The 16,177-nt window shown below is 35.5% G+C and overlaps 1 protein-coding gene across 1 annotated transcript in view; it reads right to left on the reverse strand.

Moving 5' to 3' along the window:
- The window catches only part of LRRIQ1 (leucine rich repeats and IQ motif containing 1), a 210,904-nt gene that overhangs the window by 114,992 nt on the left and 79,735 nt on the right, over nt 1-16,177 (reverse strand). The window contains exons 16-17 of the mRNA XM_039253164.1: nt 15,846-16,056; nt 9,017-9,136 (exon numbers count right to left, since the gene is read on the reverse strand). Of these exons, the coding sequence (XP_039109095.1) occupies nt 9,017-9,136; nt 15,846-16,056 (331 nt within the window). The remainder of the gene's footprint in view (nt 1-9,016; nt 9,137-15,845; nt 16,057-16,177) is intronic.

Here is a 16,177-nt window from a genome sequence, read left to right on the forward strand (position 1 = left end):
TGCAAACACAAGGCCCAAGAAATGTCTTATTCATCACTATTTCAGAAGTTCATTATGAGTAGTATTTAATAGGTGCTTAATGCCAGGAAACAATTTTCCATGGGTCTTCATTTCTGCATGCCTTATGACAGCTTTCTTTCTACATTATCTTTTCAAGGATCTTTGTATAGCTAACACCTTGGGAAGATATAGATAGTGTTTTGCCCTGTGTTAGATGGTACTATGCTACTCTGGACTCATAGTGTATGGACCAGATTGATTCAACTGATGGGGTTTGGACATGGTTCACTGTGGAAGAAGGAGCTAAAGTTATCTTGTGGGTAGGGCTCTTTAGGCTAATTCAATGTACTATTGTTACTTCTATAGCTGAATTGTAGAGTAGAAGTTGATATATTACATGTTTTACTTTTCAATCTCATAAGTGCCATAGGGAATTATCCCAATAGGTGAAGAGTTGCAGGTAGAGAAATGTTAGTGTGACAAACTCTTGTAACTTAACATCTGTTGGATGACCATTGGGTCTATCCTCTGATGTCCATAGCTTTCATTATGTAGATGGTATCCTGTTGGTTGTCATGTCAGAATGGTATGTGAATTATATCTCAATTTAAAAAAAAGTCTTAATTTCAACTGTCCTGATAATGGTGAATATGATCACACCTCTGCCCGCAGGACTTGACTGACAAACCTGAAAAAATTCTGGGGCCAGCATTTAGGGACTGGTTAGTCAAGTAATTTCTTGGGACTATAGAAGATAACATCTCAATCTCTCTAGTAGCCAGCAAAACAAACAAACAAACAAACAAAGAAAAACCCAACAACAACAACAACAAACCCTCTCTTCGGCTTTTTACCGCAAAAAAGGAGGCCCAATATCTTATTCGACTCCTTCAGAACTGGAGACAATACAAGGTTCTGTGACTGATGATTTTATCAGTTGGACCCTCTGGCCTCCACCTAGAGGCATCCCTTGTGGTTTTGGGTTTGTGACCTTTCTAACACAGATACCCGGTATATTCCTATTGAAAAGAAGTTCCCTACTAGACTATTTTAGAAACTAAATGATTGACCCTTGGAGGCCTTATGACTCTCTGACCTAATAGTTTTGGTTTAGGGTGAAACAACTCAGATTCAATAACTAACAAGGTGATTGGTCTTCCCAAGCCTCACTTGTCAAAAGAAATAGCCATTCTGGCCTCAGTGGCATCCTGGCTTTGACATGAAAAAGTAGCAGCTATAATTCTCAGGGAAACATTACCTCCACTCAATGGCCTGAACCAAAGCTGCTGGCCAGGAAGGATCTTAATTATCACCCTGGTTCCCCTAAATGCTTGGGCCTGGTTCAGGGATGGTTTCAGATAAGCTGAAACCCAATTGACACTTGGGCTGTGGCCAACAGCCCACAGTTCGATCTGCCATGTGGAAAACTACAGACAGGCTGACCAAAGACAACCTGTTTTGGGCCCTCAAACAGGAAAATAAAATCAGACTTGCTTACAGAATGGTTTTGATTATTCTTATGGATGTCCAAGGTAAAGTCCCATCCCCTGATGAGATGACTAGAATCAAATCATGGATTGGGCTTCATTCTATTTTTGAGGCTGTCAATGCATGCCAGACTCGTGACTTCTGCAACATTTTTTTAAAGTTTATTTATTTATTTTGAGAGAGAGAGACAGAAGGGGAGGGACAGAGAGAAAGAGAAAAAGAGAATCCCAGTAGAGCTCCACACTGTCAGCGCAAAGCCTGATGCAGGGCTCGAACTTACAAACCGTGAGTTTGAAGTCAAGAGTCAGATGCTTAACTGACTGAGCCACCCAGATGCCCCATGACTTCTACTAAATTTACTCATATATCTATGATGGAAGAGGTCACATTGCATGGATCCTTTCCCCTTCCTGCTAGTGGAAACTTGACTACATTAAACTTTCAATACTTTACTACTTCTGAGACCTTTTCAGGGGGTCAGCTGGCTTTGGCCACATTAGCTGCAGGCCTTGAAATTTGGTCTGTGTCATTTTACAGTTTTCTGGACCATTGGAGTCTGAAAGTTACTGCCTTTTATCACAAAAGCTGCTCAACAGTGAGCTGATAGTCTGACTCCACCAGTCTTACTTCCTTATGTCCAAACACACTGATAAGGCAGTTAATGTGACTCTCCAGAAAAGGACTGCAGCTACTTCCGAGGAAATGATTAGGCGAAACTGCCCCGAGGTTAAGATAGACCTGCTTTGACAATTCAGGATTCTGTCCCGACAATTCCTGGGCACGATGCCTATTTCTCTTCCCTAACAGTGAGCCCCAGACCAGCATGATGGCTGCACCCTCATCCTCAGGGTACAGCCTGGCCAGAGGGCATTCAGGGCATACAAACTCCATCCTGGCTGAGTTCTATACAAATGCCTTTGTCCTATTCCTATTCCTGTCCTAAACCCTTCCACGCAAAAGGTCCAGGTGTGAATAGAGAATTGTTGGGGGGCGGGGGGGGGGGGAAGTGAAGTTACAGTTATTGAAGCGGGACACTTGAATTTTGAGAAGGTGGAGGATAACAACCACCCAGCAATTTTGAAACGAACACCTCACATTCTGAGAGATACAAGAAAGGGACGGACATTGGTAATCTTTTGTCCTTCAGAGCTACCCTCGAAGCCTTCTTCCACGAGAAAAATGCCCTCCAGGGCCCTTCCAAATGACTGCAAGAACCTTAAATTTAACTTATTACTGGGGCTGCCATCCCTCTCCAGAAGACTGTGACCACAGTGTGATAGTCATTTCCCTTAACTTTACAGAAAAGTTTATCAGGATATCAAGGGATAGCCCCAGAACCCGTACCACCCATTAAAAACATCTCTAGATCTTTCCCCTATACCCATTCTCAGTCATCCACTGGGGTGGACAAATGCCACCTGGAAGGTGTCCTGGTCATAAATCATCTTTCAAGTGTTTAAGGAAACACCACTAGAAATCATTCAAGTCATCCTCGACTCACCGGCGAGGGTTGTTTCAGATAGCAGAATTACCTTAAACTTCCTCCTTGAGGCCCAAGAAAGAGTCTGTGCAAGAGTTAATACTTCCAGCTGTACCTGGATTAAAGCTCCATATCTGATGGGAGTCAGTACAGAAACTTAAAGAAAAAACACCTGGGCTGTTGATAGTAATAACCTTAATAAATACATGATGAGGATAAACCAATGGATTTTATCCTGGCCCCTGTCCAGAGTTATTATTCAGAGTGGCTCCTAGAGTTGGTATTTATGGGAAAATTTGCCATGCATACACAAAGATTACATATTATTGAGAAACAATTTTCTGTAGGTTTCTAACATTTCTAACACTAATTTCTAACATAAAAAAGTTGTTGTTGCTGACTATCTTTTCAAAGATGTCACTATAGCTCATAGACTCAGAAGACAGAGATAGTCTTATGTTACTATGCTAAGAGACTCAGAGAGTGTCTTTTAGTGTTTCTCTCTGGGGCAGAAGAAAAAATTTCCTTGCTGTCCGGTATAATTAAGATAATCATTTCCTCTGGATCATAGGATGGGTAGGTTTGGTGGTGGCCGTTTTTAAAATATAAGGTTTCCTAGGCTTGGGATTCCTAGGGGGGAATTCCTCAGATTCCTCCTTGTGCAACTTAGGAACAAAGGGGAACAACTAGGAGCACTAAGCTCCTGCTGCCTGATGTGACAAGTAATAAATGTGTCATTTCTTCTTCCAGCATATAGACATTCTGATACAGGGACTCTCTGGTCATTTAATCATGACATCTTAAGTTGTAAGATGAGTTTAAAAAAAGTGATGACGCTGTTTGATGCATTCACTGAATCCCCAGTCACCGTGTCCCTATCTCTTTAGGTAATTTCCACACTGTACTTGCCACTCACTGATACCCTCTTATTAAGTGACTATCCATGATCTTTTCAGCAGCTATAATGCAGTAGTTAAAAGTTTGTTGTTCTTTATTCCTAGACTGCTATTTAATGGCTGTTATCTCATTGGAAAGAAAATAGTAAAGAAATAAGTATTAATTTGTAATCATTTTCATATTCTATATATTAAATGCTTAAGGTGAAATAAGCAATCAAGTAGCAAAAAAGAGAAAGAAAAGGACAAAAGACACATGTACCCTCTGCAATTTGGCATTGATGTTCAGAAGTATATATAAATACAATGTAACTCATGGAAAGTGGTTTACACTAAATTGTCACTCAAACCTATAATTCATTAGCCATCACACTACTTACATAGCCTGTTAATACTATCAGTAATGAGCATACATAATCCTAAAGATTCAAGAGAAGCAAACAGTTACCCAAATGGTACAATAAAGTCATTACACATTACCAAAGCTTAAAAATAAATGTCAAAGAATCTCTTCCATACAATATCTGCCTGCAAGATTAAAATTAAATCCTCTTTAAAGAAAAAAAAAGCATCTTTTAGGGTCTTTACACTTTTTTTACATTCATGTCTGATACTTAATCAAAGATTGAATGCTAAAAATGAGAACTAACTCAAAATACAAGAGATAAACAGTCGATAGAAATAAACCTACAAGTGATTCAGATGTTGCAATGAACCAAGAAAATTTTGAAAATACCATACTTGATATAATCAGGAAAATATAGAAAATGATAGAAAACTTCAAGATGTAGCTGGAATTTATAATAAATAATCAAGTAGAAATTCTAGAACTAAAAAATGGAATAACTAAAATTAAGAATGCAAAATATAGGCTAAAAATTCTTAGATAACTCAAGAGAGATGATTAGTGAACTACAAAATACATCAGTAGGAAACATCCAAATTAAAACACAGAAGCAAAATAAACAAAAAATAAACAACAACAACAAAAACAAAGCAAATAGAGAACCATTCAAAAAGAGTCTAAGAATCTAATATGAAATGGTAAGAAATTCTAACATATACATTTTTGGAACCACTTTACCACAAAGAAGAGAAATAATGAAAAAGATTAAATGTTTGAAATCATTGGCCAAGAAATTTCCAAAATTGGTAAAAGACAAACCACAGATTCAAGAAGCTTTTGACCTCCTTACTACAAGCGGAGTAAATGCAAATAAAATCACTCCTTTGCTGAAAAATAAGCACAGAAAATGAACATTAAATGTAGCCCCAGAGTGGGAGGATAGTATCTTCAGAGAAGAAAAATAAGATTTAGTACTGACTTTTCAACAGAGTCTATGAAAGCCAGAAGCTAATAAATTAACATCTTTAAACACAAAAACTTTACCTAGAATTCTATACCTAGAGGAGATATCTTTCAAAATTTAAAGGAAGAGAAGTGTTCAAATGATTAAAAAAAAACCTCACATGAAGTAAAATAATTACTAAAAAAAAAAAAAAATCCTTCAGGGAAGGAAAACGAATGCAGATGGAAGCATGTTAATGCAGGAAGAAATGAGGTACATGGAAAAATATAACCACAAACTAACAAGCTATTGTGGGGGGGGGGGGGGGGAGGAGGAAAAACAAACAAACAAAAAACTTGATTCATGCACGAGAAGGCAATAAAAAACTAAAAAATATATAGAAGGAATACACACGACAAACAAAAATCTAACAGAAAGATGGTATTTACAAACCTAACTATACTCTTATAAAAATATTAAAATAGTTTGAATATGTTAATAAAATAATATCAGAATAGAAGATAAAAATAAGCAAAACCTAATTATATTCTCTTATGAGAGTCATACTTTAAATATAAAACATAGAAATTTTAAATGGGAATGGTTAAAAAATATCTATTACTATAAAATTACCATCCAAAATAAAGTTGTTGTAGGTATGAAATATCAGGAAGTAGCCACTAAGGCATTCAGTTAAAGAGGGAACCTAGAGTTAAAGAAGACAATTTTGTGATGTTGAAACAGTCAATGATACAATCACTTACTATACAAAATGTGTATCCCCTAATAATGTAGCTTTAAACTATGAGGCAAAATTTGACAGAACTATAAACTCGTTTAGAGAAACCCACAATCATAGTAAGAGATGTTAGCATTCTTCTTTCAATAACATGATTCCTTCCCCCAAGGTCACTGAGGATTCAGAAGATTTTTAAAACCAAAATTAATAAAGTTGAAGTAACTGTGATTTTAGTAACAATATACTTAACATTCCTTTCAAATGCTCATGGAACATTTCCCCAAATAGATTATATGCTGAGACACATTTTTAAGAAATAAATAAAATCAATCTTACATCAAACTCTTCCAGAAAACAAAACAGAGGAAACATTTCCCATGTAATGTATATGGCCAACATAACCTTGATACCAAAATCTAAATTAAGAGATTTATAAAAAAGAAAATTTATAGGTACAAGTTCTTCTTGAATATAAATGCAAAAATTCTAAACAAATATTAGTAAATCAAAGTCAGAGGTAATAAAAATGATAATACATTATAGCTAAGTTGGTTTATTCTAAGAATATAAGATTTAATTTTTGAAAATCAATGTTATACACATAAAAAGTACTTGATAAAATCCAACTCATATATAAAATCATCATCATCATCATCATCATATTAACCTCTTAGAATGGTAAAAATATGTTAAGGAAGATAACTACCTTAATCATATATAGAGTTTCTACAAGAAACCTATGTTAAACATCTTACTTAGTGGTAGAATACTGAAAGCTTTAACCCAGAAACCAGAAGCTAGAAAAAGATGTCCGCTAATATCACCACTATTCAACATTTTACTGGAAATAGTAAAGCGAAAAATAAAAAACAAAAAAACAAAAAAAAAGAAAAACAAAACAATAAAAGGCATAAGAATTGGAAAAAAATAAAATTGTAATTATTCCCAGATGATGATATGTATACAGAATACAAAATACCTGAGTGATAACCTACTAAAATTAATAAGTGATTTTAACAAAGTGGCTGAACATAAGGTCAACATATATAAATAAATATAATATCAGAAAATACAAAATACCCACCTAGAAATAAATCTAAAGAAAAATGTACAAGGCACTATAATGAAAACTACAAAGCATTTTTACAGAAATTTTAAATGGCTTACATAAATTGTGGGATAGTCTATGTTCATGGATTTTAAAAAGTATTTGTCTAAAAATATTAGTTCTCCCAAGTTGAATTATAGATTCATTTGACCCAAGGGGAACATGACCCTTTTTTCACACTATAAACTAATATTAATTCCAGATGCATCCAAACTTAAATGCGGAAGGTTAATAAAGTTTCTGGAATATCTTGATGATCTAGGAGTAATCAAAGATTTCTCATATGTCACAACAATTAAAATTTTTTTAATTTAAATTAGAAACATTCTAATCATTAAAATTAACCATAAAGACAGTGAAATGGTAAGTCACAAAAGTTAGAATATTTGCAAGGGAAAACAGAGTAGTATTCAGAATATATAAAGAACTTCTACAAATCAATAAAAAGATGTACCACCCAATGAAAAAATACACAAACACTTGATTATGTCACAAAAGTGAATGTCTAACTGTTCAGTAAGCATTTTAAAAGGTATTCAAAATTATTAATTATGGCAGAAATGTAAATTACAACAACAATAATTATACCATCATACACCTATTGGAATGGAAGAAAAAGACATGAAAATACAAAGTGTTAGTGAAGACAGAGCTCCTCTAAAACTCTCATATTCTGCTGATAGGACTATAAACTGATATAATCACCTTGGAATACCATTAGGCACTATCTACTAAACACAGGTAAATGTCAATGCCCAGAAATTCTATTCCTAAAAGAAATGTGGATATGTACATCAAAAGACATGCACAAGAATGTTAGTATGTAGACAATACTAGAATTAACTCAACAACAAATATCTTCCAATAGCAGAATAGACTACTATTTAAAGTGTATGTATTCAAATACAAAAAAAAGGAGTATTTAAAAAGTAGGGTACTCAAATAATAGATGAAAAGTGGGTATTTTCTTTTTTAAAAAAATATTTTTTGAGATAGAGAGACAGAGAGAGAACACATGCGCACCTGTGTGTGAACAAGCCAGGGAGGGGCAGAGAGACAGAGAGAGAATCCCAAGGAGGTTCCCCCCTGTGAGGACAGTGTCCAACCCTGGGCTCAATACATTGAACTGGGAGATCATGACCTGAGCCGAAATCCAGTCGGATACTTAACAGACTGAGCCATCCAGGTACCCCCAAAAGTGGGTATTTTCAAGAGTGATATATATCCAACTATACTCAACAATATAGATAAATCTTACAGACATAATATTATGTGAAAAAAAAGTACATAATGTAATGTATGATTCCACTTATAGGAAGTTCAAAAATAGGGAAAACTAATCTATAATGATGGAGGTATGAATACTACAGAGACATAAGGAAGTCTGTAGATGTTCATATGTTCTACCTCTTCATCAGAGTGGTGTTTATGTGGGTGTAGCTGTCTAGAGAAGAGGAAACAGAGAATAAAACTAATGTAAAGGCTAGTGCTCTGTATGATAAAACAGTGCTCAGACTGAAGCCAATTTGACAATAAATTATATTATAAAGAAAACAGTGCTCAGTTTGATAAGAGCATTTGGAAGGTACAGGAGAGAAGTGGTATACATGTCTGTATAGTCTGCTACGTTACTGTGGAATACTTACATTAATAATATAGAAGGTGTTCTCATTCTGCTGGACAACAAAGAACTACAAAAGACTGCTGAGCAGGGCATACATAAGCTCAGAGTTGTATTTAATGAAGGATAACTGATAAAACATTGTGCAAATCATTGTGTCAAAGAGTATGCACAAACTCTTGTTAATACTCTCTGAGCTCATTTATATACTGTACATGCTTGTAGAGTAAATAAAGAAGATATTAAGAAATCAGAAGCATACCTTTTCAAGTGTTGTTTAAAATAATCTGTAACATAGTGTTAGGAGGATAAAAATCTTAGAAACTGATTTGGCTCCAAATAAGGATACTAAAAATTTTTAAGACCTATATTTACATGCTGTAGTTGGTACTTACTTCATCAAATGTAAAATCCTCCAAATTTATTTCTTCATATTCTTCTTCAGATTCTTCATTCTTAATAGCCTCTAGAGCTGTTGTCAGTTTCTTTCGCAAGAGAAAGCCCTTCCAAACTGCCTAAACAAAAATTTAAAGCATGTTATACAAGGTTATAGATCAAACTACAAACCAGATTCTCTGTGTTATCCCATTAGGAAGATAAAACATCTAAGCCCTTAGTTTAATGGCTCAATAATCTGTTTTTTGAACTTTATGTGACACTTAAAACTGTAAGATAAATTAAACAACTGCATGTGTCTAAAGTTCTGAATCTCAGGAGACTTTCCTTGTGGTAAGCAGAAAAGAATCTTTAAAACTCCCTCAACTGCACATGTAGGTCAACCAATCAATTATCTGACAATTCCTCCAGGACCCATTCTAAACTAAGAAGAAAGAGATACAAAGGAAAACCAATTTTTCTCATTTTCAAATAATTGTGTATAAAATAAACGAACACGAATTTAGGAAAATTTCAACATATACAAATGGCCTATTAGAGAGGTATTATCTTTGCCCATAACTATTAACTAATTTCATTTTAAAATAAACCAAGTACATACAAATAGAATTAAAATCATTCAAATTCCTCAATAATCTTGGAGAGAAAGCGTTCCTAACTTTAACTCCAAGAATTCTGTAGCTTTTAAGTAAGTACTTGTATATACCACCGGGGAGTGAGCTCCAGGATCCGTGAAGTTTAAAAAGCAAGATAGAAATAAGTGTATATTCTATGCCACCATTTTTCTATGCAAGACTGTATATAAAAATACAATAAATATATAAATTATATAAGCTCATATATATCAAATATATATGTATATGTGGTTGCTAACATTTAAAAAATAAGTTCTAAAATTAAATTTAAAATTCATTAAGTATTGAGGCACAAAATAGGATTGGGGAAACCAGACTTCTCTGAATATGCCTTTTTTAGATTTGACTCTGGAAATGTGCACACGCGTAAGACAGGTATAAAACAAACAAATATGAAATAAAAAGGAATTCCTGAAGAGATACAAAAATATGTTTCATCCTGGGGGCATGTGCACACATAAGTTATTTAAGGTTAAAATAGATTTATTCTACTACATTCTTGGTGAAATATACTCAAAAGACAAATTTAACTACAGGAAATACCTTAAACATGTTTTCAGTAATCATATTGTTAGTATAATATTGGTATTATTATTATGGGAAATGTACATACTGAGAACTGGAATGTATGGACAATAACCAGACCATTTATGAAAATAGAAGTCACCCACAAGCTCTGTGGCAACCAAGCTTGAAAGCCAAACCACAACCGTGACAATAATTGGCCAGGAATGGGCAAGACTTAGTCAACGACTGGTGGTCTCCCTATTGTTGACCCTACTTCCAACTCAGGATCAACCAGGGCTAGCCAAATATGCTTCCCAACCAATCACATAATATGCCCCACTGCTAGATGCCCAATTTATACTTTCCCCCTGCCAAAACCCTCCAATTAAACCATGCCTGAAGGTCTTTCCCTCTCTCTCTCTCCACTAAAGATTTCCTACTCCCTTCCCTGCCTTTGAAGACTATGCCAAAGGCAACTAATTCTGGCTGAGCCCCTTGCTATAGCAGTCTCTGAATAAATAGCCTGCTTTTTTTTTTTCTTATTTATATGGTCCTTATTTACTTCCACTAAGTATGTGCATATGTACATAGACACAGATACACACACACACACACCCAGAATAGTGAAAAGGAGAGAAAAAAAAGAATAATTATGTTAATGTCATTGGAAATCACAACTTTCAATAGAAGAAAGAGATGCAAATATAAAATCAAATAAGTAAATATCCTGCAGTCATAAATTTAATTTTAAGATATCAGTATGAATGGTATATTTTTTTCTTAAAAATATGTATCTGTAAGTTCAGTACGATGAAAAAAATCTAAAAACAATGACTATACCAGTAGCAACAACACCCTAAGATCCTAATTCACTCCTAAACCCAGGCTGGACCTCTAAATATGACTCCCATTAAAGGAATCAAAGACCTTTGGGGCAATGACTGAATCTAGGCCTGGCACAAAATGTATACAAAATGGATCTGAAACATCATGACACATCAGAAAGCAAAGGAAGTTTTACCAATGACTGAATTGTGTCACAAAAGCGAATTTGAAGCTAATTTGCCCAAATGAGGGAAAATTTAAGCATCAGTAAGAATAAAATTGCAAGGGAATTAAACATCATGTATTTAAAAATTTTATGTGTGTATTCTGATACAACACATTATGGTGAACTTGAAGGATATTAGGAAACCTCATTAATCTAAAAGTTGGTTAAAAAGCATCAAATATTTAACCTACCTTTCTAATATGAATTGTACCTCAAGGTAACTACATAGTCAATTAAACAAAATTTCTCTTTTTAGACATTTTTTGTTAAAAACGGAGAAATTACACATAGAGTACCAATATTTTGCAAACTATTTACAAGAATTGAACTAGGCAATTATTCTCAATGGTTACTAATATTCCAAAAAGAGAGGCAGCTAGGCATTATGTACTTCTTCACTGTAATACATACAACCATTTTGAGGTACTCTTTTTTTTTTTTAATTTTTTAAAAACGTTTATTCAGTTTTGAGAAAGAGAGGGAGATACAGAAACCAAAGCAGGGTCCAGGCTTTAAGCTATCAGCACAGAGCCTCAAACTCACGAACTGTGAGATGAACCATGAGATCAGGACCTGAGCTGAAGTCAGACGCTTAACCGACTGAGCCACCCAGGTGCCTCTGAAGTATTCTTTTTTTTTTTTTTTTAGCTTCTTTTTTAAAAATATATATATCTTTTTATTTCTGAGAGAGAGAGAGAGACAGCATGAGCAGGGGAGGGTAGGAGAGAGAGAGAGAGATAGAGATAGAATCTGAAGCAGGCTCCAGGCCCTGAGCTAGCTGTCAGCACAGAGACGAAGGCGGGGCTTGAACCCACGAATCACGGGATCATGTCCTAACCCGAAGTCGGACGCTTAACCTGAAGTATTCTGAAAAAAAAGAAAGAAAGAAACCCAAATCATAGCAAATTTCAGAACGTACTGTCGGTTTCCAGAAAAAGAAGAAAACAAGAAACATGTAAGTGATGTTATGGGGATACATTTGGCAAAATTCAGAAAGCAGAAAACTACAGGACAAAAGACCTGGTTCCCTTAATAAATTGTAAGGAAAAGAGAGAGAGGGGTTACTATGTATTTAAGAGACTTTTAAGTATTATTTAAACCAAAGGCAAAGTGATGACCTTATTTGTATTTTGATTAAGAAAAATCAAACGTTGATTAGACAATAGAAATTTGAATATTGATTGGATATTTGGTGATATTGAAAAATGCTTTTCAATTTTTAGGTCGGTAATATAGTTCTACTTAAAGCAGTAGGTCTTATAGAAATTCATACTGAAATATTTACAAAAGAAATGATATCTGGAATTTGTTTCAAATAAGCTAGTGATGAGTGAGGAGATGTGGGTTGGTTATAGAAGAATTGGTTACAGAAGATATCAAGGTGATGTGGAGACCTGGGGAAAACAGGGTGTAAAGGGAAACTTTAATCCAGGCTTTCAATGATAAGGCTCATTGTGGTTCACAGCGAATCCAGCCCATCTCATCAGGGACAGGACTTCTCCAAAGCTCCAGAATACAAAATATAGTGTGTGTTTTTCTGGCGTGATACATATAGATACTTTCCTCATGAACCTGCATAGGGTCAGGAATTAAACTTCCAGCCATCTCTGATCAGTTTATGAGAAATAATGGCGTTATAGATGTTCAGATTCTGCTTCTAGCTTATTTGTTTCTGCCAAGGTTTCAACTTCTCCTCAGTAGTCTATCTATAATTAATTCATCTTTCTCACATATTCGAATTAATTCCCTGGCCAATAAATTCTACCTACATTAGACATAGCTGACTTTTCCCTCCAACTACCATCAACTCCCATCCCCAAAGCATACCATACACTTGTTCCCTGCTAAAGGATTATTTCTCAATCATCTGGAAAAGAGTGAGAGGGTGAGAAAGACCATGGGGCAACACTTTAACATAAAGTAATTCAGGTATCCAGACCCTGCCAGCTCTGTAATCCTGACAGACAGCTTCCAAGGATGCCTGAGAAGCTGTCTTCATTTCAGCCAACTGGAAAGGGAAAAGAATATGAAAGGATATCTGTGCAACGTTTAATGAGTCAGACATGGCAGTGGTGCACATGTGTTTCTTTCACAATACATTGACTAGAACTCAGAAAAAGGGCCATACTAAAGTGCAGGGGAAGGTGGAATATCTAGTCTGGCTGTATGCTTGGAAGAAGGGGAGAATGTGAGTTCTGGTGAGCAGAGAGCAGTCTCTACCACATCCATCATAAAATTTTCATTTTGCTCCTTCTAAAGCCTGGGCCTCTTTCTATTGCACTGTGCTCTGCTTTCTAGAATAGTAAGTCAGTCTAGAATTCACATTTTACTATGAATGCTGTAAGAAACTAGATGACTGTACTCAAGAGAAGAGAAGATGAAATTGAGATCACTTTAGGTGATTTTAAGTACCATGGTGTACAACAAAAGAGACTTGTTCTAAGCTGGAAAGGCTGAATTATGCATACTTTTGTTATAGATACACAGAAGCTCAACAAAAGAACATTCAGCAGAGATATCAGTCCCTGAACTAGACTGTTTCACAAAGTGAAAAACTTCTCTTTCTTCATTGAACAGAATGAAGCAAAAGTTTAAGATCCATATACCATCAATGCTGAAAAAATGTATTCCTTATCAACTGAGGACAGGGGGGAGTTTGGTCTACATGATATATTCACTTCTCATGTTGCAGAATAATATTTTGAGATGGTAACTGAGGTTCTTTCTTTTCCTCAGAGTTTCCTTGAATCCACTGAATTCCCCCACTCCCATCACTATTCAGGCATTAGTAATGTCCATGCATTGCTCTTAAGAGTACAGTTCAAATTAAGTCAACTGAAATGCTGAATATATTCACTACAACCATAGCAAAGATAATTTTGAAAACTATGGCTTTAGTAGTAAAAGCCAGCATCTTAATTTTAAGGCTATTCCTCTACTTGGTTATTCCAGTACCTTGGAGGCATCCATGACTCCTCACACTCTCTTATATGCCACAACCCCATGAACTGATATTATCAGCTCTACCTTCAAAATAAACCAACATATATCCTGGCCTGTGATTTTCTTACTGCTTCTACTACAACACTCTGGTTCCATGCTACCATTAACCCTTGTCTGAATTCCTATCATAGCTCCTAACTGACTTTGCTGCTTCTGCCTCTGCCTTCCTACAGTAGAATCACAACATAAAGTAAACTTGATCATGTGAGTCTGATGCTCAGATTCCTGTAATGTCTTCCTGTGTCATTCAGATGAGAAGCCAAAGTCTTTACACTGACTTATGATTTGATTTGTAAGTGTTACCCTTTTCCCCTCCATCACTGTCTAGTCACACTGGCTTCTTGTTGCTCTTTAAACACTGCAGTATGCTCCTAAATCAGTGCCTTTGATCAGATATTCCACTGTCTGGAATGTTCTTCCCCCAGATATCCAACAGCTTAATCTGTCACTATAATGTCACATTTTTTGGTCTTCCATCTCCATCATATCTAAAATGATAAAGTTTCGGGGTGCCTGGGTGGCTTAGTGGGTTAAGCGTCCAACTTTCGCTTAGGTCATGATCTCACGGTTCGTGGGTTCGAGCCCCGCTTCAGGGTCTGTGCTGACTGCCAGCTCAGAGCTTGGAACCTGTTTCAGAGTCAGTGACTCCCTCTCTCTCTGACCCTCCCCTGCTCACGCTGTCTCTCTCTCTCTCCTAGAAATAAATAAAACATTAAAAAAAATTTTTAAATGATAAACTTTCCCTTGGATACTCCTGTCCTGTTTTCCCTGCTTTATTTTTCCTCTTTGAATTATCACTATCTAACATATTTATTTACTAACTGCACATCCCAACAGAATGTAAGCTAGTAAGATTTTTGTGCCAAGAAATATTTGTTGAATGAATGGATAAAGGGAAACAATCATTTTTTGGTTACTACCTTTCAGTTCAGTACCATGAATTTCCACAGACCTTATTTTATACATTTATTTAGTTTATTTTATATTTATGTATTTATTTAGTTCTGCCTCTTCCACTAAAATGTAAATTCCATGAGGGGAGAGAACTTGTATGGTTTGTTTGTGTTTATGGTTCCTGAGCCCATTATAGTGCTTGACAAATAGTAGATTCTAAAAAATATTTGATGAATAAATAAAGGATGAATGTGATCAGGTTGAACTTCATTTCAAAATATGATCTTGGTGAGGTTGAATCAAGTCTATTCACTGACTGCTTTCTGAATTTCTAATTTAAACGTGTATTTGAAGAACTTTAACAATTATTTTAGTAGATTTTTAAACACACTTCTTCTAAAAAGAGCTATAGATTAGGCTAAGTGAGAGTTGCTATGGATAATCAAATGTTAGCAAATTTGGCAAATGGCATATCTGATCAGAAACTTTAAATATGATTGTGTGGCTCAGTTTGGTCCTTGGTCATGAGAAAAGTATTTCTAAATTATAGGCTACTCTTTCAGCTTAGATACTAAGCACAGGCACAGCCAACCTATGGCCCACATGTCACCTAAGTAAGAAGTAAATCCAGTAGCTGTAAATCACTGAGATCCAGGGGCTGTCCGTTATATAGAATTACTCAGTGAAAGATGACAAATACATCTCTCAAGACTATTTTACCAAAAGATTAAAACTAACCTGAATAAGAATAGCAGCCTTCTTCCTCTGTTCTTGGATATTCATGGTGATTTCCTTTTTTTCTTCCTTTAAAATAGTTTTATTCTTGACGCAGTAATTGGGTTGGAATGTCAGGGATCCTATTGCAGCGGTGTGTGGGCTTGCAGAGAAATGAATCTGTCTGCGCACGATGTAACCACGCCAGTGTGCCTGGATTACCAAAGCTGCCATTCTATTCAGAAGACAGACAAGAAAAGACAACATGGTTAGGACCCATAAAATCAGTTGTGGGTAAGAAGTCCTCCTAAACTGTATTTATAAACATGAACTACATCAAGTATTATTTTAAAATA

This window comes from Hyaena hyaena, unplaced genomic scaffold (assembly GCF_003009895.1).
Source record: "Hyaena hyaena isolate Hyena2069 unplaced genomic scaffold, ASM300989v1 scaffold_442, whole genome shotgun sequence".
Classification (NCBI taxonomy): domain Eukaryota; kingdom Metazoa; phylum Chordata; class Mammalia; order Carnivora; family Hyaenidae; genus Hyaena; species Hyaena hyaena.